Consider the following 22,175-nt stretch of genomic DNA (forward strand, 5'->3'; position numbering starts at 1 on the left):
TGGCAGCCCGGGACCCAGGCATGAACCCTGCTCTCCCGGAGACGGGGCAGGGAGACAGCGGGGGGCGGGAGGGAGACAGAGGCAGGAGGGACCCCTGCCTGCCAGCAGTGGGGCGCAGATCAAACCCCCCTGAAAGAGTTTCCGTAATTCGTGGGGGGAAAAATCCTCAAAGCAGCTCGTGGAGGCAGAGCCATCCTGGGGAGCACACACTGCAGGCAGGGGCTGGAGGGACAGGACACGGAGCGCCAGGCGGCGCCCACCTACAGCTGACAGCGCGGGAGGACCAGGCGCACAGAACGTCGGCACCTGGGCTGGGTGCCCTTGCGCAGGAGTGGGGACGCCAGCTCCCACCACTGGAACCCATGAGGACTTGTGGTGGGTCTGTAACAAGAGGAATGGAGACGCCAGGGATGCCAGGAAAGGGCTGGGACAGAGGAGCCGCAGGAGGGGGGACAGCAGCCAGTGTCCCGCCTTTTCTAACCAGTGGGCTGGCACAGAGGGTGACCGCCACACACACCGAAGGGGCCTGAAATTCTCTCCATCAGAGGACAGTGAGGTAGGGACACGGTGCAGGGAATGGAACCGGGGCTTGAGGAGGAAAAAGGTGGACACTGTAGGCATTCCTCTGTGGAATTCGGAGGGGCTGGCCGGACGCCGGCCTTCAGAACAACTGCCTGTGTGTTCATTCTATTTTCCCATCGTCCTTTTGGGAGTGAGAAAGTCACATGTGCTCTGGGACAAGGGTGAGACCTGCTAGCATCGAGCAACCCCATTACCTTCTGCTTTTGCGTAGATGGCCACGGCCCCGTCGACGAGCCCCGCGTACAGACTCCGAGGCGTGCAGGCCAAGCTCATGACCGTGGACTTCTCGGGGGTGAAGAAGTGCTGCAGGCGCACTTTCTTGGAGCCTTGACTGCTTTTATAAATGGAAATGCTTTAAAAGAAACACGGGAGCTAATGAACACACTTGCTCACAGTGAACGGGGCGCCCGTCAGCGGGAACGTGTCCCCACCGCGCAGCCCCGCGCGCGCCCCATCCTGGCCTGCGCCCTCCCGCTCCTGGAAACCCACGGCTACATCTAAAGATGCGACCACTTTGATCTCTTTGCTCTGCCTTAAAGGAGGGATTCTGGGTTAAAGACAAATTATTCCTTCTTGTGTATCTTAAATTGCCTATCAGGAAAAACATTTTAACGTTCCTTTAACTCGTGTCGATGTGCTATATGATTATAACACAGGCTGTGGCTCTGTTTATTCCAAAATATAGGGAGGGGTGTACTTTTCAAAGCATGAGTAAGAATGAGCCACGCCCGTGGCAGACACACGGTCGGACCGATGCTTGCCCTGGAGTTTCCTGGAAGAGCTCCCGCGGGCTCGCGCACAGCTACTGACCGGGACAAGTCCCCATAGGCCGGCCTGCATGTCCACCCCAGCACCTCACTGCTGTGCCCGCCACGGAGCAGCGAGGGAGCCTGTCACACAGTGAGAGGACATACCTGCCTTCCTCAGTCCCCACGCAGATGGTGGGGACCAGCGCTCTTCCCACCGTGGTCTCGGGGTCTGCCGCGGGGATATGCACCATGCACAGGATGCGCGATTCCACGTTGAAGCACTCGATGACTTTGGGAGTGGAATTTTGAAATGAAACGATGGCAATTTGACCCATTTGGCTGGTACAACTTCCAATCTGCATCGGGGAGTTAGGGGAGAAGTGAGCGCGTGGGTGTGAACGCAGTAAGCTAAGAGCTAACAAGAAATGGCAGCGACAAAAGTCAAGGCTCTCGTGCGCCACCACGCTGAGCAGGGTCATGACGTTTAAACACTGCTAACAGAGCCCCTTTTCCTTTTCAACATATTCAATTGACTTATTTTTTCTTTTAATTTTACTAAGAACGCAGTTTTGATTTTTAAAAAATTACATGTATGTGCTTTAAAAAAAATCACAGCCCTTGCCCTACTAAGTGGTGCTCGCACACAATTTAAAGTCTCAGAAAATAGATTAATATCAGTTTTAAATAATTTCACACTAAAGTTTAACAGACCTTACCCAAGAAAACAGTACTTCCAAAGGGAAAAAAGCAGTGGGCCTGGCCCCGAGCAGGTCGTTAGCATCCAGCCCACAGCGCAGGGCTGCCCCGTCCTAAGCCGGCACTGCCGCCACTGCCCCGGCCGCCCATTCCTGGGGCCACGTAAGGACACTCAGCAAGTTTCTTTCCGATGGAAACTTAAATCTAATTGCTTTTTAAGTGGGAAAGCGTCAGACCTTGTTCGTAGAAAGAGTTACTAGGAGACAGCACTCCTGACCTCTGACCTTATGAGAGGAAACTGGCCAGTTTAGGGTGGCGTCTCCTCTTCTCAGATTATTTCTCCTTTTGGCCAGTTTTGGAAATGTGGTGACATCTCTCCTTATTCTTACTGTGTTTTTTCCGTGTTACAAATAAGCATCCTGCTTTGACAGCCTCTCAGGGGAAGGGTGCTAAACTGCCAAGTCCCGCTCTGGGGACAGGGAGTGGGGTGTGAGCAGCAGAGGGAAGGAGGCGCCTGCCACAGGTCCCGTTTATGAGAAAAATTTCTCTTAAAATTCAAAAGTCCTGCGGGAGAGAAGCCTACCCCTTCTCTGGTAGATAGGAGCAAGGATCATCTTGTCCCTTTTTCAACACTCAGCCAGCCCCAGTGCCGCCGCAGCAGCCCTGGCCGAGGTGGCAGGCAAGTGACGGAGTTCAGGGCGCTGGGGAGGCCCTCGAGCAGAGCAGTGGGCTGGCCCATCGCGTAAAAGTTGGGGGGTCCCGGGCAGGGGGACCCCAGGGCACCTCAGCACACACCGTGTGGGGAATTCCTCTGGTTTGCAGGAACCAGAAATGTCCACTACAACTGTAGCGTAATTCAAAAGCAATATTTTATTTGGAACAAATTCGCTTTAACAAAGTTTCCAGTGTAAAAAGCCAGCAATGTCTTGGAGGGAAAAAACCATGCAACTGAACCACCCAAACTGAAGAAATATTTAAGTTCTTCTCATATTAGTTAAGTTGGTTATCTCTGGACTGAATTTAATCTGGCAAAGTTTTAGACGAAAAAGAAAAGAGAGAAACATTTTAACTCCCAAGAGTTCTACTTCCCTTCCTAAAGTGACGAGTTCACTTCCACAGCGCACAGCTGTCATTTAGGAAGATAATCCAGGGACACCGGCAACTGACAGCCCTCCGCTGAAGCCCTCAGCTCTGCACTGACGATGGTGATTAGACACACAAGGCGCCTTACCCACAGGAAGCCGGGAGCTGCAGGCGTGGACTCGGGCTGGCCCGCGCTGCTCGGGGATGGTTCAGGGTTGTACGCGGCACACTCGATCTGAAGGGGGAGAAAATCAAACGCCCACATTTAAACTGGAACCTGGAGGTGTCTGGACATTTAACCTCAGAAAGTCCAGGTTACAACTCATCAAAGATTGAAAGAAGAAAAGATTACAGTGTGAGTCTCAGAAATTAGCTTTCGAGAAGCAAACACCTAAGTGAGCCGCTTCAGGCTTTAGTATCTGACCTCCGGACCCCAGCACCGGCTGGAGCAGACGTCACGGAGCGCGTCCCAGGAGGGCCTGCCCCTCCCCTGCCCGCTCTGGGCAGTGACCCCTCAGCTGTGGGAGCCACAGGGAATCCCAGGCTCCAGGTCAGAGTGTCCAGGGACTAGCAGTGAGAACAGACATGCCCGCAGGTCTCTGAAGGCTGCAGCTCTAGACGCACGGCTCGCGGGGAGGACGGGGCGCCGCTTGGAGAGGGGCTGGCTGGGGCACAGCGGGCACCTCACGCCTGGAAGCACCAGGCCTCTGTGACCCACGGTGCAAACTGAACAGAGCCACGCAGGGGACCCCAGCGCCGACAGATGGGACCGCGTGTGCCCTCGCCTCACACACATGCACACGCCTGGGGTGCGTGCCAGGGAGGAGGGGCCTCGGAAACGACAGCGACCTCAGGTGACTTCTAACTAATGGCCCCAGGGCAGCACCGCCCACGGCTGGGCCGGGCGACGCGTCGGGACGCTGCCCCAGCTAACCGCTCCCCAAGCAGGACAAGGAAGGCGCAGCCTTGGACGCCCACCCGCCAGTCACCTTGAATTCCTGCTGCTTGGCCACCGTCACAGGCATGTGCCCCACGAGGAGAGGGTGTCTTTCCTTTTTGATCTGATTCCCGTCGTCCTCCGCGCAGAACCAGCCCATGTGGTTCTCCTCCTCTGGCCACGGTCAAGGAGAAAATGCGAAGGACAGCCGTGAGCTGGCACGTCGCCCACGCCCTGTCCCTGCTGTGAGGCGGGCACCGAGCGCGGCGCTCCTGGGACACGGCACCTTCCTTACAGGACGGCCGCCCAGCGCGGCTCCATCCCAGAACCCAGCCTGCCGCACGGAAGTGACGCCCCAGGTCCCTGTTTGCTCCTGGCTGCACCACGTAAAGGGCTGTGAAACGTCACAGTGTGAACACCTGGGCCTACCCTTTCTCATTTTTTTCCCCCAAAGCAACTGAGATGTTTAGATTCAAATACCAAAGATACAGTTTTTTAACATGGTATACGGCTAGGGGATAAAAAAGTACCACGGAACAAAAAAGTATTTTCCTACCAGAGCAACTTGTCAATCTCAGCCTTGAACATGTAATTCATCAGAGACAAAAGGGGCTTATTTTCAGGTTCAACGTACTCTGCTCCGAGAGTGGGCCATTTCTATTTACTGAGTCACCGATAAACCACTAAATTAATTATTCAGGAAGAAAGGAGCTGGGGTGCTTGACCCGCCCCCCGCCCGACACAGGCCCCTCCACTGATCAGCTTCCACGGCCCACGGCCCGTTTCTGCCTTATTATCAGCGAATGTAATTGTTCGCATCTGAAAGAGAATTCTACACACACACACACACACACACACACACACACACACACACGTGCACACTCACACCGTCCCAGTGTTCTGAGCAACAGATCTGTGTATATACACAGCATAAGTGTACATATCAATACATATCTATCTATCTATCTATCCATCCACCCTTCTATCTATCTCAGTTTGATATATTTAAAGAAAAGACAAGGAACAAGATAATAATCACGCAGTGGACCCATGCCTGACAGAACTTGTTTTTCATGCTGGGCAGGTCAGCCCCACCTGTAATTTAGTTCACAGGCCGGGACAAGGACGCAGAGGCTGAGAAGAACCTTTCCTGCCGTGTGGACCCAGATGGAACCCAGGGCTGGTCTCCTGACTCACGGCTTTCCCTTGTGTTGACGAATCTCAGCTGATTTGAATGTTTTGTTCTAATAAAAGTGAGGGCTTTTTGCCCTACGCTCCCTAAATTATAATATAAACTTCCGGCTAACCCCCGTGCTGGGGTGAACGTCCCCTGTATAAACCCTCTTTCAGGTGAGTCGATGACTCTGCCGTCAAGTGTCCTTCCCAACCACGACGATACCCTCTTAGCTGTGTGTCTCATCATAACGTAGAAAGCTCCAGGGGACTCGGAAATGGACGCTGTGCCCTCATCAAACACGCCCCATTCAGCGTAAAGCAGCCGCTCCTACCGAGAGCCAGCTTGGCCATCTTCAGGCTGTTGATCCAGGACTCCTTGACGGCGGGCGTGAAGGTGCTAAACACAGCTGTGAAGAAAGCCGGCCGCCCAGACCTGCCAGGAAGGACAGATACGGCCGTCATGGCGAAGTAAGCCACACGCATGTCTGTCCCAAGTGGTCACCACAGAGACATGCCCACAACACAGAGCCGTGCTCTCGGCCATGGCCGAGCGGGCTGCATGGCGGCGCCACCGACCTGTCCGGCTTGCCCGGCAGCTGGAGCTGGACCCTGCACCAGCCGGCGGCTCGGATCTCCTCCTCTTTGTTCAGAATAAGCCGCTGCAGACCCGACGTCCAGTCGTGGGCCACTGACTGGCTCAGGTTCTGCGGGGCAAACACACAGCACGTTTGAAAAGTGTCAGGACGGGACTGTCCTGAGGAGGGGAAGAGCGTGGCTGTGACATGAAAATCCCAGGGACACCAGTGACACGCGTATCTGATACGAAAAAGAAACCCTTGGGAGTCAGGCCACATGCGCTTTGCTGAGACGTTTCTACTCAGAACTGACACTTGAGTGAAGGGCGGTTACGCTGAAGGAGCACCCCCTCCCCCGGCCCCCAATGCAGAACAGGAGGAAACACAACAGACCGGTTCTTACAGTGGACGTGAGCTCTCGCTCCGGCACAGCCCGGCGGGCGAAACACTCACATGCAGACAACGACTCAGGAGGGAAAAGGGGTCTGAAACCAAATGGCTTCGACGGTCACCTGGTAGTGTCCCTTCAGGTCTCCGATGAGCTGCGTGATCTGCCCGACCACGTTCAGGTCATGCAGCAGGTTTTGTAAATCTTGGTACAGCTGTCCGGGCCCCATGTAAACTTTGTCTGCAAAATAAGCAAACAGAAGACAAGCAACCTGAGGCCAGGCTCACCCGGTGCTCGAGGGAGAAAACACGAAAATAACTCTAGCTAATTTCGAACTTTCGAATAGTAGGTATTTTCAAACATTTAGCAATTTTTCAAACTTTTCTAACTTTTGGTTTTGAAATAATTTTAGATTTAGAGAAAAGTTGCAAAAACAGCAGAGCTGCCTCTGGGACGCCCCTCCCCCAGGTCCCCATGTTCAACTCTTACAGAACCATCGTCACAGCCAGGACACCACCTCGGGCAACACTGTTGGAACCATCTGCAGACCCTGCTGAAGTTCACCACCTCCCCACCGACGTCGCCTTGGTCTTGGATCTGATCCTGCCCCACATTAGCTGTGGTGTCTCCTTAAGTCTCCCCGGTCTGGGTCAGCTCCTCAGGCATTTTTTTTGTCTTTCACGACCTTGATGTGTTTGAAGGACACTGGTGAGCTATTTTTAAGAATGTCTCACAATTTGGGTTTGACTGATGTTTTGTCACTTCTAGTATTTTTTAAACACTGTTGACGTCATTACTATTGGTAAGAGGCATCTAGAAATGACATTTAATCTGAACCTAATTTCCAACATCAGAATGAGTTTCCCCGTGATCTTTCTTTAGGTTTTTAAGGGTGCGCTGGCTCTGGGCGCCTGAGTGGGCACAGCCCAGCACCAGTCATTCCCAAAGGCGTCCTTCACTCCCACAGCAGGGCTGTGGGCACAAGGGGTGCACGCCTGTCTCCATGTCACTGATGACACTGCCTGAGGTCACACGCTTTCACATGAGGGGGGGTGGAAACTCAGAATGACACTCAAAGTCCACAGTGCAGAGACGCACAGCAGCCTGTCGCCTACGTTGCATATACATGCGTCACCTGAGGTCACCTAGCCAGTAACGAGGGAGCCCGATTTCCGATCCAGGCAGGAGAGGACGCTCGTGGTGCTGATGAGGGAGCAGCCTCCTGGCTGTGTCCCCGCAGGCCCGGGTGCACGACTGGTGGCCTGTGCAGCCAAGTCAGTGCAGTGCCCACGACCCACCACCAGTCCATGCTCACATCATGACTTAGTCAGTAAAAGCAAATATGTTATTGCCAAAATATTTTAAATTATAAACATACTGTGTAAGAAAAATAAAAAATGAACTTGACACACAGAACCCCAGGGACAGCCGGCCGCCCTCAGGGCCAGCTCAAGAGGAACCCAGCCGTGGGTGGCCCTGAGGCTCTGCTGTCACCGTCCTCACATTCTTAAGAAAGTGAAAAGGGACCCTGTGTGTCCTGTAGCTGATCCCGGCCTTCGCTGTGAGGCACAAACCCATTAAAGCAGAAGGTCCATGACTTCCAATGGAAGCACGGTGACCTTCCAGCACTGAGAGCTCGGAGCCCCGTGCATAGCACGCGGACCACCCACGGGGCGCAGCACGCGGACCACCCACGGGGCGCAGCACCCCTTGCAGCTGGAAATAAAGTCTGAATTCCTGAATCCACAGTCATGAGTGCCCAGTGTCACTGTCACAAACAGCGCTGACCAGCATCAAAGTGCTGACGGGCAAGAATACACACAGTGACACGCCAAGGCCTGTCCTTCAGGGACGTCACAGCCAGACGTCACAGCTGCATAGGAGGCTTGGGAAGGCAGCGGGGAGGTCTGCTGGCCGGATGGGGGCCCAGTTCTCTCACTGCCCCCGCCACCCACAGGCACCCTTCTGGGAGCTGCAGAGGCAGGAGAGACCGCCTCCCTCCGGCTGAGAGCAGACACTGGACAGACAGACAAATTACATGCAAGGATGTTCATCTGTCACCATTCTCAGCAGCAAGCTCACTACAGCCGCTTAAAATGTGCAAGTAAACGGAGCAGCCGTGGGAGAGCGCCATGTGGTCACTTTAAATCACCTGCACTCGGCACTGATGACATGAAGACGGTCCCCCCCTCTGTGACGTGAGAACGCCCGACACAGGCGCACACGTGGACGCACGCTGCAGCGAGAAGGAGAAGGACCGGCAGCACCTGCCTCCTTCAACGGCTTTAGTCTGGCCGCAGGGAGCAACAGCTAACTCCCGGGTGCGAGGGTCATTTATAAACAGTGTCGTCCGTACAGAGCAGACCCACCGTCTGCTGACAGGAGCAAGTTCAGGTTCTCGATGAGCGAACTGGGCTCCTTATGCGGAAAGTGCAGGAAAGTCTTGGCTGAGTCAGGGGCGCGCCTGCCAGCGCTCCAGCAAACCAACGCCTATCTGCCTCCGACACCGAGGCCGCACCTCCTGCCAGCCGCCCTCCAGCCCTGCACACACGTGCGGTGCCACCGCTGACTCAGAGCTGCAACTGTGACGCGAAGTGACAAAAGAACAAGAGCTTGCCCTGTGACCTGAGTCCAGTCTGGCTTGTGGAGTTTTATAAAAGCCAGGAATTCTGTGACATGAAAAGAACATATCCACGAAGGTTCAAGAGCACCAATCAGGGACAAAGCCTGTCCCTAGTGTGGGCGGCGTCTGAACCCAGACACAGCACCAACGGGCTCGCCGTGTGGCCTGCACGCGTCTCCATGTGCAGCGCCGGCCTACTGTGTGCAGTAGACACAGCGCATGGCCACACCCACAGACACACCCACGAGCACTCCCACCTGTGCAACGCACAGCCACACGTGCAAAACACACACTTGCACACAGGCACACACGTGCAGGCACACATGCACAGGCATACACATGCAGATACACACATGCACACACGTGCACACACACGTGCGCACACACACCGGATGCACCGTCAGTGCAGTACACAGCTTTCTGGACAGGCTCGTCTATCAAAACGTAAGGAAGTGACTGAGCACACCCGTGCACACACACCTGTGCACACACGGGCACACGCTACCTGGCACACACACCTGTGCACACACGGGCACACGTTACCTGGCACACACAGGCACACACGCAGGCACAGCCGTGCACGCTACCTGACACACCACGTTGGGTGGATCAACTTCGGCCATCGCCCTGACAGGTTGGGCAGCAGGAATGAGACCTGGGGGAGCACAGCCTGAACACTGTCCGAGCTCATACGCGGGGGCAGGTCTCGGACCAGCTACGCACGTCAGCACCATCCACACACGTACGCAGCAGGTGCGTCTCACACAGAAGGTGTGTGCTTCCTTCTTTGGGCAGGACGACCCCACCTTCCTCCTGCTGCATTCCTGAAGAAGACAGTGGCGTCCACAGGATATGCTGCCGAACACCCAGAAATTTACAGCAGCATTTGTCCCCACGGAAACGAGGCGGAAACAAGCCCAGAAAGAACAGGTGCCATCCTGCACGGAGGGCGTCCCCACTGTGTGCGACAGCGCCTCGGCGAAACTCCGGGCAGGGCTGTCCCCACGAGCCCACGGTGACAGCAGACCCCTCCCTGCCTCCTGTCCCACTCTGTCGCTGCGGCCGCCGTCCCAGGGCGCAGGGGCCTCGGGGCCCCGCCACTCTAGCCTCTCGCTCTCACATTGTTAATGCGTGACAGGTTGTTGAAATGCACAAGAGGGAATACGCGGCCACGTTTTTACCAGCTGCCCAGAGCTCGCAGGCGTTAGGGTTCGCTGTATTGGCTGCAGATGTCACTTTTACCAAAAGAAACGGAACGTGAAGGTCCAACAACCTCACCCCCTCCCCCTCCAGCCAAGACACCCGCTGCCGAAACAGGCAGGTACATGCCTGTGCTTCTGTGGTTTTGCTCCATGTGGGTTTGGAGGTGCTTCTCGGGACACGCGTGTCATCTGTTTGCCACACGGCTTCGTCCCGGGGGACTAACAACCGTGCAGAATAAGCCTCAGAGATCCGGAACGGACGGGGCACCGGTCACAGCAGCCCAAGGAAGCACCTTTCTGCTCACGCATGAGCCACCTCCCAGGTCCTGCGGACGCCACCCCAGTCCTCCCAAGCCAGCAGGGAGGCCGGCAGTGCTTCTACTCCACAAAGCCCAGCTGCAGGAACCCCCAAATCAGGGGCCTGTCTGTGGGCAGTCATCTTCTCAGGCCGGCCTTCAAAGCCCCCTAGTTCCAGGAAGAACCACCGGGCAAAGGTCGGCCCGAGCTCGGGGGTCAGCGGCCACCGGAGGCTTCAGTCTGTTGTGCGGGGACTAAGGAGGACGGTTCCCACAGAACTTGGGTCTCTGGCGGGAATCGTGGGCAGCCAAGGCCTGTGTCTGCTCTCAACGTGCACCCGGGAGCTTCGGCGACCCTCAGGGTCCTTGGCACCCCTGGGGAAGGTCGGGACGCGCATGCGTGACAGGAAAGTGGCTTGTGCCCTGCGCCCTGTCCCAGCAGCACTTCTGTGAAGCTCCTCTCAAGTCCTCCCGAGAAAGTGCTCCATGTTCTCAGTCATTAAAGTACTGCTATAGCCTCGGTGCCTCCTGTGTTCTGATAGCCACGCTCGAGTGATGACAGCAAAGCTTCAACAGGAGGGGCCGTGGAGTGACAGTCGGTCCCTGCCCATGGGGACATGGTGGCCGCTACTGTCAGAAGCCGCACAGAGGCTGAGGATTAACCATCACCCCTGGGGGCCTGGACCTGGTCTCGGCACGGAGTGACCCCAGGCACCAGGTGGCAGCCGGCAGCCGAGCCCCAAAGAGCAATAAGCGGCCCCCATGACACGGGCTTCCCAGCACAGTCTGTCCTTCAAAGTGTGGCCGCCGTCTGTCTCCCCCCGCCTTGTACTTCACGAGGGTCGGAGCTGGGTTTGCGTTCAGCTGCTCAGGCCCCTCATTCACGTTCACAGCTACTTAGGAACGGGGAGCCCCCCTCCTCCCGCTTTGGCATCTGTTTTTTTATTCATTCATGGCTCTTTGTTGTCTTTTTTGGTTGTGTTCATGTTTTCAGGCTTAACCTTTACGGGAAGCCCCCACTCCCGCCCTGGTCCCAGAGGCCGCGCTCGGTGCCCCCCCCTCCCGGGCCCGCCCCCCAGAAGGGAAGGAGGCTTGGGCCTCTTCTGGCCACTGCTGGTGACGACAGTGACCTCCCTTGTTCCCCGTCCCCCGCACCTGCTGCCAGAGCCGTCCCTTCAGAGCTGCAGGTCGTCACTTTCAGGGTTTCAGCATAAGGGAGGCACTGAGTACAGGCTTGGGGACGGGAAGTGACATGGGTCCACAGCGGGCTGTCTCGCTGGCCTTCCATTCTCTCTGCTGTGCTCCCTGGAGCTGCTGTCTCTTTACCTGCAAGCGCCCGGGCCAAGGGCAGGGCGCCCTTGAGACGCACGCCAGGAGTTCTGACTGCACGTGTCACTGCCGGAGTCTTTGATACAGAAGACCTCAAGTACAAAGCCCCAAACGCTGACTTGGACGCTGCTCCAACCACAGCCGCACAGAACCAGGCTGACCCTGTAGTTGCAACAGCGACCTTCCCTGTGACAGAGAAGTACAGCCAGGCTGTGACTTCCACTGTCCTTTGGAGGGATTAAGTAACTAACCAGAAAGTAACCACTGATTGTTACACAGTAACAGTACCGGCATTTGCACAGGCACTCTACAGTAAGAGCTGCTCCTTGGGAAGCATTTAGGAGACGGGTGGTGACGTTCCCGGCAATAGGGTCACTTCTCTCCTCTCACAGGAAGGCACGCATCGCTAAGAAGCCATAGGCAGCCCCCCAGGGTGCCAGACCAATCGCACTGGAACACAGGACCGTGCCTCCGAGTCTTTCTCTTCCCGCACCGGCCCCAATTCAGGATGTTAGGGCAATCTTTTCAATCACCCCAGAGAGATGCACAAAATTTTGCAAAACAACTTCAGGGATCTGGAAACTTAAACCAACCCATGGAACGCCGTGGGACCACGACACCCGCTTGCAAGCCCTTTCACTAGAGAGAAAACTTAATGCCCATAAAATGGCACGACTCAAGGAGATGCATGCTAAAGAGCAAATGAGGGCCGGCCGAGTGGCGCGATGGTTAAGAACTCGCTTGGGATGCCAGAGGGCCCCGGTTCGGATCCCACATATGAGGGCCAGTGACACTGCCCTCCACAGCTAAGATGCTGAACAACAGCTCAACCTGGAGCTGGGCTGCCATGAGTCGCTGGCGACGGCGTGGGCTGCAGTCCCTGTGGCAGTGGATTGCCATGGGCTACCGTGTGTGGCCAGCAGCCAGCGTGAGCGGCCAGCAGCCGCAGTGAGCGGCCGTCCAGAAGCCGGCGACTGATCTGCCTCGCCCGGGAAGAGCGCAATGAAGGTGCCAACTTGGGCCAGTGAAGCAACGTCCTCCACAACTAGATTGAAGAACAAGATGACAGCAACTTGTCTGTTCCCCTTTCCCCAATTCCCCAGCACTGTTCACATCCCCCCAATTCCCCAATAAAAATCTTTAAAAAAAAAAAAAAAAAGAGCAAATGAACATTCCCCGCGTGCCTTTCCCACGCAGCTCCCGCCGGGGCCCCTGCCAGCAGCCACGCGTCCCCTCCAGGCGGCACTGGTAGCTAGGCAGTGCGCCCACGCCCTCTTCAACATTGAATAACAGACACAGCTTCCCGATACCAAATTTCAGAACAGTCATTCAGAGAGCGCAAACGTCACATGGATATCAACTGAGAACAAGAATTCTTTTAACTTAGCTTCTCAAAATAATTTAGGGATGACAAATGCAAGCGCTGCAGAGGGAACAAAAGCACTGAGGGTAAATCTGAGTCATTCCGTAACAACTGGGGACGTCTGAGCAGTCCGGCCACACTGGCGCGACATGGCTCGCGGATGGCACACGGCTTTTGCTGCATAAACAATGAGGGACTCATTGGCTGCAGGCTGGTGCCAACGACCTCAATATCACGGACTGATGCCACACAGACCGAGCCGTCATCTGCCCCTAACAGCAGACTGTCCCTCTCGTGGGTGAGCCGGGGCAGATCGCCATGAGCCCGGTCCCGGTGCTGACACACCGCCGGGCCTGTGTCGGCAGCAGCCCCGCACCCCATCACCGGAGGGCTGGGTGAGAGCTCTGCCTTGAGGTCAGTCTTCCAGCTCAAACAGAATTTTAACTTAAGGAAAGTTTTTGAATCCAGAAGGCATTTTAAGGACGATTTATTCTTCAGCCTTCCTTTCACAGCTCAGTTAAAAACTAAGCCCACTTTATGGATGGGAACTGAGGTCCTGGGGCCCACACACTACACTAGGGAGCCGAGGGAGCTTGTGGCCCCATGGCCCTGGCGGATCTGGGTGCTGAGGACCCCCCGTCAGCCTCCTGCCCAGCGGCCTCCTGGCCCCTCCAAGGTCACGGGCCACCGTGCACCTGAAATGGCACCGTGGACTGGGCTGTATGGACATATAACAAACAAACAAAGCTTAAAAAGTGACGTGTTCAACACAGCTGAGCACCTAAATGAGAGTTCAGGAGCCCTGAACCCCAGGACGGCGGTGGCTCATCCCCGGCCTCTGTGCTGAGGACACCGGTCCCCAAGTGGAAAGCTGCATCCAGACAGTGCCAGTAAGAATGTCTGTCACCTGTCAGTGACGCAGCTCCGTTACTGGGGGGACAGGAACGTTAGTTCTTCTCACCAAGGAGCGGGTCTCCTACACACCATCACCTTCACTCTGCTCTCTAGTCCAGAGACAGCTTACTGAGTCACTAGCAATTATTTTGTTTTCTTTCTTCAACCCCCAGCTTTGACCCCTGGCATCACCAGAGGAGTAGAAGGAATAGCAGTGTCACCAACTAGAGCCAGTGCCGAGTGTCCACTGTGCTGGCAACCTCAGGAGAGCCCACGCGCCCCCTCTGGTGACACTCCTGTGAATGGGGCTAGACCCCGTGAGCAGAGCTGGAGGGACGGTCATGGCTCTGATGGTGTTAGTCACTCAACCACTCACCACACCCAGGACACATGTGCTCCCTCCCGTGCTCCCCGAGGGGGTGCCAGGGCTGGCTGGCTGCTCAGCAACTATCGGCTGAATGAATGGGCGGATGAATGGATGAACAAACCCCCACTCTCCATCTACTAAAATCCCACTTCTTTAAAGTCTAACTTAAAAGGCATTGTCGGGCCGGCCAGGTGGCGCGATGGTTGAGAACTGGCTTGGGACACCAGAGGGCCCTGGTTCGGATCCCACATGTGAGGGCCAGTGACACTGCCCCCTACAAAAAAAAAAAAAAAGGCATTGTCTATGGAAATTTTTCTCTTTTCGAGGTCCCAGAGCGCCCACGGTGCTCCCAGTAGGGAGTGTGTCCTGTCGTACCATTTGTGTCAAATGCCCCCCTCACATGGGAGTGGCTGTGGGTGCAGTCTCTGAGCTCTCGCATTTGGGGGGTTACCAGGACACGGCGCTCGCTTCTCGCTTCAGCACAGGCCTCCCAGAAACAGGCAGGTGGGAGACACAGTTGAATTAAACGTAAGGTGCCTGGTGACTCCATTCGTGTCCTCATTCACTCGGCAAACGTTTACTGAGCTCGTGCTGCACGCCCGGCTCCAGGCGGGAGGGAAACCATGCCGCTGGCAGGGCCAGCAGGAGAGAAGGGACGAATTCAGGAGTCCCTCGTGCACTGGTTAAGTTAGGTATCCTTACTGCCTAAAGGAAACGCGTTATGATGACAGATCGTACTGAGGCGCGGCACCCCGCCACCAACAGCCACCAAAGGCGATGGCAGACGGAGATCAGACACGTTGTGCCTGAGGTGTGGGCTCCACCCAGAAGACGAAGAGGACAAATCTCTATCAACGGCAGAACAAGCTGCTCACTAAATTCTCTGTTTAAGGCAGATGCTCCCGACAGACTGCCCCTGAAGATGTGTCCTTGCTCTTTCAAGAGACACGATAGAACAAAATCATGGCGAGTCTGCAAACCACAGTCATGTGTGTTTCTAAGCAGTTTCCAAAGTCTCCTTAACTCACGATATGACAACCAAGTTCTCCGTATTCAGAATCAAGAAAGAGATTTACTCTCCAAAGTGACACATTTCTCTCAATTGACAATGAGAACTACAGGTGTCCCTTGCTGAGCTGATGGGAAGCTGCAGTAGCGTTTAGGGCGCAAACGCAGTAGCAATCTTTTTCCAGGTTCTTCCTTCTATAAAACAGTTTCAAAATCGAGTCACCCTGCTTTCCGCCTTTTACTATTGCTAACTGGGATCTCGCTCTGAGTTGGCTCGGTGTAAGTCAGACATAAACAGATGAAGAAAACGGTGTACGATGGCACAGTATCTATTTCCTGGGTCAAAAGATTTGAACACAGTGACGCAACCTGAGTCACAGATACATTTAAGATTGCTACCGTTATAATATACACAAATACGCATTTTTTAATTCACAAAACCTAGACATAAATATGATTCGCAATCAATACCGCCAAATAATTTAAGTGCGTTTTTAAGAGCTTTGAACAAACACATACAAGCTGACCTCACATAAAATCCCAGCGACGTGAGTCCTTCTGGAAAGCCCTCGTTCTCGCCTCGCGTTCTGTGCCTGGCCCCTGCCGCCCACCCCAGTGTGTCCCTCCTTTGGAAATCTGTGACAATTTGGCATTTTGATTATTAGTTGAGACTGTGCACCTCACTTTTTAGGAGAATGATTTAGGAGCCTGCGCCAGGAACCAGGTCACCAGGCAGATTACCAAACGAATGACAATTAACAGCACGGGAATGGGCCCCCAGAGCGAATGAGACCCAATAGTCACGTCATGCTTGTGTGAATCCAAGTGAATGTGCATGTTCAGTGAGAAAGTTAGTTTCAGAAGGTATTTATTAGTGGGCCGGCCGTGTGGCACATTGGTTGAGTTGGTTGGGATGCCCGCTCTGAGCAGCAGGGCCCCAGTTCGGATCCCACATATGAGGGCCAGTGACACTGCCCTCTACAGCTAAGATGGTGAACAACAGCTCAACCTGGAGCTGGGCTGCCGTGAGTCGCCAGTGAAGGCGTGGGCTACAGTGGGGCTGGCTGGCAGTGGGCGTGAGCTTTCAACTGCCTCAGCCGGGAAGAGCACAATGATAATACCAACATGGGCCAGTGAAGCAACGTCCTCCACAACTAGACTGAAGGACAAAAGGACAGCAACTTGGCTGTTCCCCTTCCCCAGTTCCCCAACGCTGTGCCCCTCCCCAAATTCCCCAATAAAATCTTAAAAAAAAAAAAAGGTATCAGAAAAAATAATGTGAAAGATTAATTACTGAATACATTTATATTTATTATTAAAAGTTAATAGACAGGCTCACTTTCTATATAAAAAGGTTCACTGAGAGTCCCCATTCACTGCATGTCACATGCTCCACACTCAGGGCAGAGGCCAGAGGGGGAACACACCTTAGCCAGGCTTCATTTGGGTTAAAAAAGAAACAGAGGAGGAGAAAGTAATGGCTACCACACTAAGTTCAAAATCTACAGTCTGAAGACTGTTTGGAAACAATACGCATAAACATGCAACCGTTGGTGCATCTGCAAAGTATTTTGATGCCTTTCTCTCATTTTACCTCATGAAGCTCAGAGCCAAGGGCCCCTCCACGGGGGGCTGAGGCACAGGGGGAGGGGTCACGAGCCGGTCCACAGCAGAGCTGACCTGGGACCCCGTCCACATGCCAGGACCTCCTGGGCATCAATTCAGTCCTCACTGCTTGTGGGAAACGCAGAACAGAAACCAAACGTCCCAAGTGCAGGAGCACTCAGTCTTGGGCCCACAGGATGCCCACCCACGGGGACGACACGTCCCAAGGTCCTCGTTCACCCACCCAAGCGAAACGCACACTCCAACAGCTCCCACTCTAATGGGTCTCCTTCTAGTTCTGTCCCAGAGCACGCAGGCCCCCTCTGCAGGCACATTAGTGGCATGTCACTTACGTGGCTTCGCGCCGGCCACCACGGCCAGGCTTTCGGGAGGGTGCGGCGTGGCGCCCCGGCTGTGCTCGCCTGCGCCCGTGTTACTGCCATACTCTAGAACTTCCACGAGTCCCAGCGGAACGCTCCACTTCAGCAGGTACCTTTGGCTGGTCGATGCAAGGGCGCTGCCGTCATGTGAGGCGCTGAAACGAACCACCAGCAGGTTTTTACTCTGTGAACAATCACACGAGGAAGCCACGACCCTCTTTGTCCCTGAGCTGCCCCGCGAGGGACACCGAGTACTCTGACTTTCTCACCAGTGGTTACCACCAGCTGCAACGACAAGGCCCCCAGTTAGATGACGGGGCGGGGGCTCCTGGTCTGACCCAGAGACGCGGGCCGTGCACTGACATGCCTCCCAAAAGCCCAAACTTCCTGCTGGCCACCTGAGCCACGACGCTCAAGCGTTCTGGCAAATGCTGTTAACGGGACGAATCTCCTGTGTGGGCAGGTACTCTGACTGTCTGATGTGGGTTAACTCTGACATTCCCTCTCACTCTTGGGTACAGGAAAACCATTTTAATAAGATAAAATCAGACCGCTAAATACCACAATTAAAATACTTAGTATGTGGAAATGAAATAGGAAAAATCCCGTGACCCATACATATTACTTTCTTCTGTTATCACACTTGGAACATACATGCAGGAAACACAAAACACACCTGTACAGCTGGGCGGGTGGACACCTGTGTTCCGGCACCTACCCAGGGAAGCCCGCCCCTGCAGAAGCACCGCTGGTATAATCACGCTTTGCTTTTCTTCAAATGTGTGAGTATATACATTGTGCAGATGCAGGAAGCAATGCCCAACGTGCCAGAGGCCAGCCCTAAACCGAAGCCCTTGACTCACTGGGAGCCCGTCCTCACCCACGCCACCACCTCCCACTGATGTCAGAGGCTCCGCCTCCATGTCTACTTTGGTCCCCATGGGAAGCGGAAAGGGGGAGGCACAAGTCGCAGTGAGTAAGAAGCGAAACATATTCTGTGAACAGGGGTGTGTGTTTAGACTCGCAGGTGCCAAGGGCCCTGCACCCAAACCGCTGTCCTCCTGTTTGAGCCTAGAGTCCTCAGTGTGATGGTGGCTGGGGTCTTGGTGTCCCCAGAGGCTGTACAAGTCCTTCTACAATGTCCTGAGAAGGTGGCGCTGGAACTGAGCTCTAAGAAGCTCCAAGACACTCACCACCGGCCACCTGCTGGGACTCTAAGGTCACGGGAGGAGGTGCCACATGTGTGGCAGCGGGCGAGCGAGGGTGACAGGCCCGGAACTCCTCTGTGTGCTGTGCTGGTAAACGCTACCAACCACAGCGGCCGGTCTCCACGGTGTTAACACTACCACTGCAAATGACTTCAGGCTCCAACAGTTTATTTACCACTGGCTTCAAGAACTCCTGGAACTGACGCTCACAGCCACTCTGAGCAGCTCAGGACCCCACTTCATATCCCACCACCTGCATTAGTTCAGTTTTATGTCAATTGCCTTATTTGAAGACCTTTGAACGTCTTAAGATCCTCAACCAACCACAGTGTCCTATGTGCTGGAACAGCTCTGATGTAAAATGATGCCAAGGTAAAGAACCGATGAAGTGTCCTTACTCACGTCCTTGGTTTACACTGAATATGAATACGCCCAATTTAATTATGTAAGAAAGACATCAAGGGCCGGCCGAGTGGCTCAGTTGGTTAAGAGCTCGCTCAAGAGTTTGAGCTCTGAGCAACAGCGGTTCGAGTCCCAGCCCGAGCTGAGCAGCCGCTGAGCTGCCAACAGGTGGCAGGATGGCTCAGCTAAAAACAAAAACAAAAACAAAACAAACAAACAAACAAAAAACTGGCTTGAAAGACATCAAAAATACATTTATAGAGAAGCAGCTAACGAGAAAGAGCTTGACAATGATCGTAACAAGAGCTGTGGGTGGCTCAGGGGGGTTAGACCAGAACCCCCATTTAGGTTCCAGTCCCGGCGTCAGCCACGTGTAAGCAGAACATGTGCCTACAGTTCCCTGATTTCTGCCCGCCGTGACCGGCAACCCCGTAGAAATGCGCTGTCTGGTCCGCCTACACGTCCCGAGTCACACAGGGGTGACTCTGCACACAGGCCGTCTGGCATGTGTGAGAAGTGGTGACGTCACCGCCCGTGTGGCCCACAGGCCGCGTGTGGCTCCACAGCCTCTAGGCAACGAAACAGATCCTTACCGGGCGCCGACCGTGGCACACATCAGCACGTCATTTAACATGAAGAGCCGGCGTTCTTTGGTTTTCGTAACTTCTCCTCTGTCATTGTAAACCGTCTCTATCATATCATCGGATCGAAGGAGGTACCGGTTTCCAGTGCTGAGAAGCTGAATATTCAAAGTCACACTTCACAGTTACCACAATCGAGTTTGTCAAAGAAAGGAAAAGGGTGACAGCGAAGTCTTGCAAAAAAAATGAGTAAACAGCATCCAAGCTGTACGGATGTTTTTCTTTAAAGTGGGTCCACATGCTCCCAGTCACACATCACGTATGTACTAGAGCTTAGAACGTGGCTTTTTTACTAAACGTTTTACAGACAGGGTTCCCGTTATTCTAAACAACAACAGGAATCTATTCCCCCGTGAACACGCTTCTAAGCTAAGAGATACCAAGTCTACAAACGAGGGCTTCACTTATTGTCACCTGTCACTCACATATTCCTTCTCCGTAAATGACTCCTCTGGATAAACGCTCCATTCCTGTCAGACTCTCATTCTGCCTCTTGTAACACTGTATCCGCCAGGGGTGTTTACAAGTGAAAGTGATACTTTGTAACTTTACTTTCCCACAGGATCGCACAGTTAAGTCAACACCTTGGCGTCTTAGGGTGCCAACAAAATACATTCGGTTCTCTGGAAAGGTGCTTTGTGTTAAGTTGCCAAACGACACGGCCACATGGAAGTCACTGTAACAAGTCAGCCGCTGGAAAACCCGGAACCGTCGGCCCGGACGAGCTCCACCGCCTTCTGGGTCTAACCTGTGCCTCCCTGACAAGCTCAGGTGCGGACGCTCACCAAGGGCCCACCACACTGCACCACACGGGCTCCCAAATACGCAAGTGCCACAGGGAAGCCCGACTGTAAATGGAAACTACCATTTAATGCCATTTTCTGCTCATAAAAATTCCTATGTAAATCATTTGCAGAATCAGAAGAAAGCCTGTTGCTTAAAATGTATTACGGTAAAGTCCTTACACAATTACTGAATGTCATTATATGGCAGCAAATTAACCCTACTAACAAAAACAAAAGGTGATTAGGGAGCAATGAATATTACATGTAATTATTCACTACAGGTCAGACAAATGAAGCCCTCTTTGCGGACCGGGGAATAAGAGAGTAAAGCCTACACAAAGGCAGGCCACTGTCACAGAAAAATGGCTGAAACACAGCTTTGCAAAGGGCCTGCCTTCATCTTGCATTGAGCATCACCTTTTCACAATACACGCTGCAAGTCCACGCACGAACAGGTACAAATAAGAATATATGTATGTATTTTATGCTTTAACTGTGAGTTTCTAAAATGAAACACTGCACTTCAAAAGCAAAACTCAGTGGAGAGAGCTCTCCGACCCTCTGTGGGGGCTCTAGGTCCATGTGCGGGCCTCATGAATCTGTGAAGAAACGTACACGGACTCTGAAGAGCACACAGTCTGCCGTGGGGACCGCCTGAGGCTGTCCATCAGCTCCCAGTCACGAACCCGGGCCAAGGGAGTTATTCCAAAGGTTCCAAGGGTTAGTAATTAATGGCTGAAAGAATCACAGCTTATTAGTAAAGCAAAAGTAATTTCAGCATAGAGTTGAGGAAACCTCTGTCAACCTTGTTCAGGTATCTCTCGTTGATGGCTTTGGCTATTTGTTTCATTTCACAGCGCTGGTCAGCGTCTCGCTTCCTTTCATTTAACTTGTCTGCTAATGTCTCGAGCTCTGTCAGAGCCATCTGAAGGGGCAGCCTGTCTGGGTGTCCTCGGGACGTGTTCTTCAACATGTCCTTTCGAAGAAACAAGGCAAAGAGTCACGTGACTGCTGAGGTGGGGCAGCAGGCAGCTACCACCACAAGCTCCCAAGCCCCCACACCCGCCTCCCCCACAGACTGGCAGCCGACAGGTGACAATGACATCAGCTACTTCTGAGAAGGATAATACACTAAGTGAATCACGATGTGGCTGAACACGTGAACAGCTCCTTTTGCAAAAACAAAATTAACTCAGTGAGCAGCACTGCTAATGAAAACACAGCACTTCCCAGTAAAGGACACCAAACATAACAATATCCGTGTTCTCGCCAGTTAGCTCTCGGAGTCGACTGGGGACCTGTGACACCCAAAGCACCGCCCAGCACTGCCCAACTAGCCTGCACCTGCTTTTACACACGTGGTGCATGAGGCGACTCTACCTTGGCTGCTGCGCGCGCGGTGACAGCTCCCAGCGCCCTGTGGCTTGCCTGATTGAGACTCACCCCCGCATAGCTAAAGAACTAACTGTCTAATTGGCTTCCTGGCACCGTTCTCCCTCACCATGCTGTGACCTCCCTAGACGCCGACAGTGTCTGCACATATTAAGAGCTCAGTAAGCACTTCTCAATTGAAGAAATAAAACACATTTTCTGGATATTTTGATTTGGGAAAAATAACAGCTTTTGTTATTAATACAAGTGAACAAAGGCTGCAAGTGAACATACATTGGAAAATATACGTGAATTGAAAGAACAAAATGAAAACTGACTATAAGCCTATGCACACAAATACCGTATTTGCCGGCGTATAAGACAACTGGGCGTATAAGACGACCCCCTAACATTTCCACTCAAAATACAGAGTTTGTTATATACTCGCCGTATAAGACTACCCCTCTTCCGCACACCTTCCACACACCAAATAAAAGGTAAAACAATATCAGATT

The 22,175-nt window shown here is 53.7% G+C and overlaps 1 protein-coding gene across 9 annotated transcripts in view; it reads right to left on the minus strand.

The window, feature by feature from the left end:
* ARHGEF10 (Rho guanine nucleotide exchange factor 10) overlaps positions 1–22,175 on the minus strand; it is a 108,171-nt gene that overhangs the window by 17,667 nt on the left and 68,329 nt on the right. For all 9 annotated transcript variants that reach the window (XM_019668744.1, XM_019668748.1, XM_019668743.1 and 6 more), the window contains 10 exons: positions 21,095–21,265; positions 19,457–19,602; positions 17,227–17,408; positions 6,311–6,426; positions 5,800–5,927; positions 5,556–5,656; positions 4,100–4,221; positions 3,259–3,345; positions 1,497–1,687; positions 777–934 (listed from right to left, as the gene is read on the minus strand). In XM_019668744.1, coding sequence (XP_019524289.1) covers positions 777–934; positions 1,497–1,687; positions 3,259–3,345; positions 4,100–4,221; positions 5,556–5,656; positions 5,800–5,927; positions 6,311–6,426; positions 17,227–17,408; positions 19,457–19,602; positions 21,095–21,265 — 1,402 coding nt within the window. The remainder of the gene's footprint in view (positions 1–776; positions 935–1,496; positions 1,688–3,258; positions 3,346–4,099; positions 4,222–5,555; positions 5,657–5,799; positions 5,928–6,310; positions 6,427–17,226; positions 17,409–19,456; positions 19,603–21,094; positions 21,266–22,175) is intronic.

Source organism: Hipposideros armiger, unplaced genomic scaffold (genome assembly GCF_001890085.2).
Source record: "Hipposideros armiger isolate ML-2016 unplaced genomic scaffold, ASM189008v1 scaffold_538, whole genome shotgun sequence".
In the NCBI taxonomy this organism is placed as follows: domain Eukaryota; kingdom Metazoa; phylum Chordata; class Mammalia; order Chiroptera; family Hipposideridae; genus Hipposideros; species Hipposideros armiger.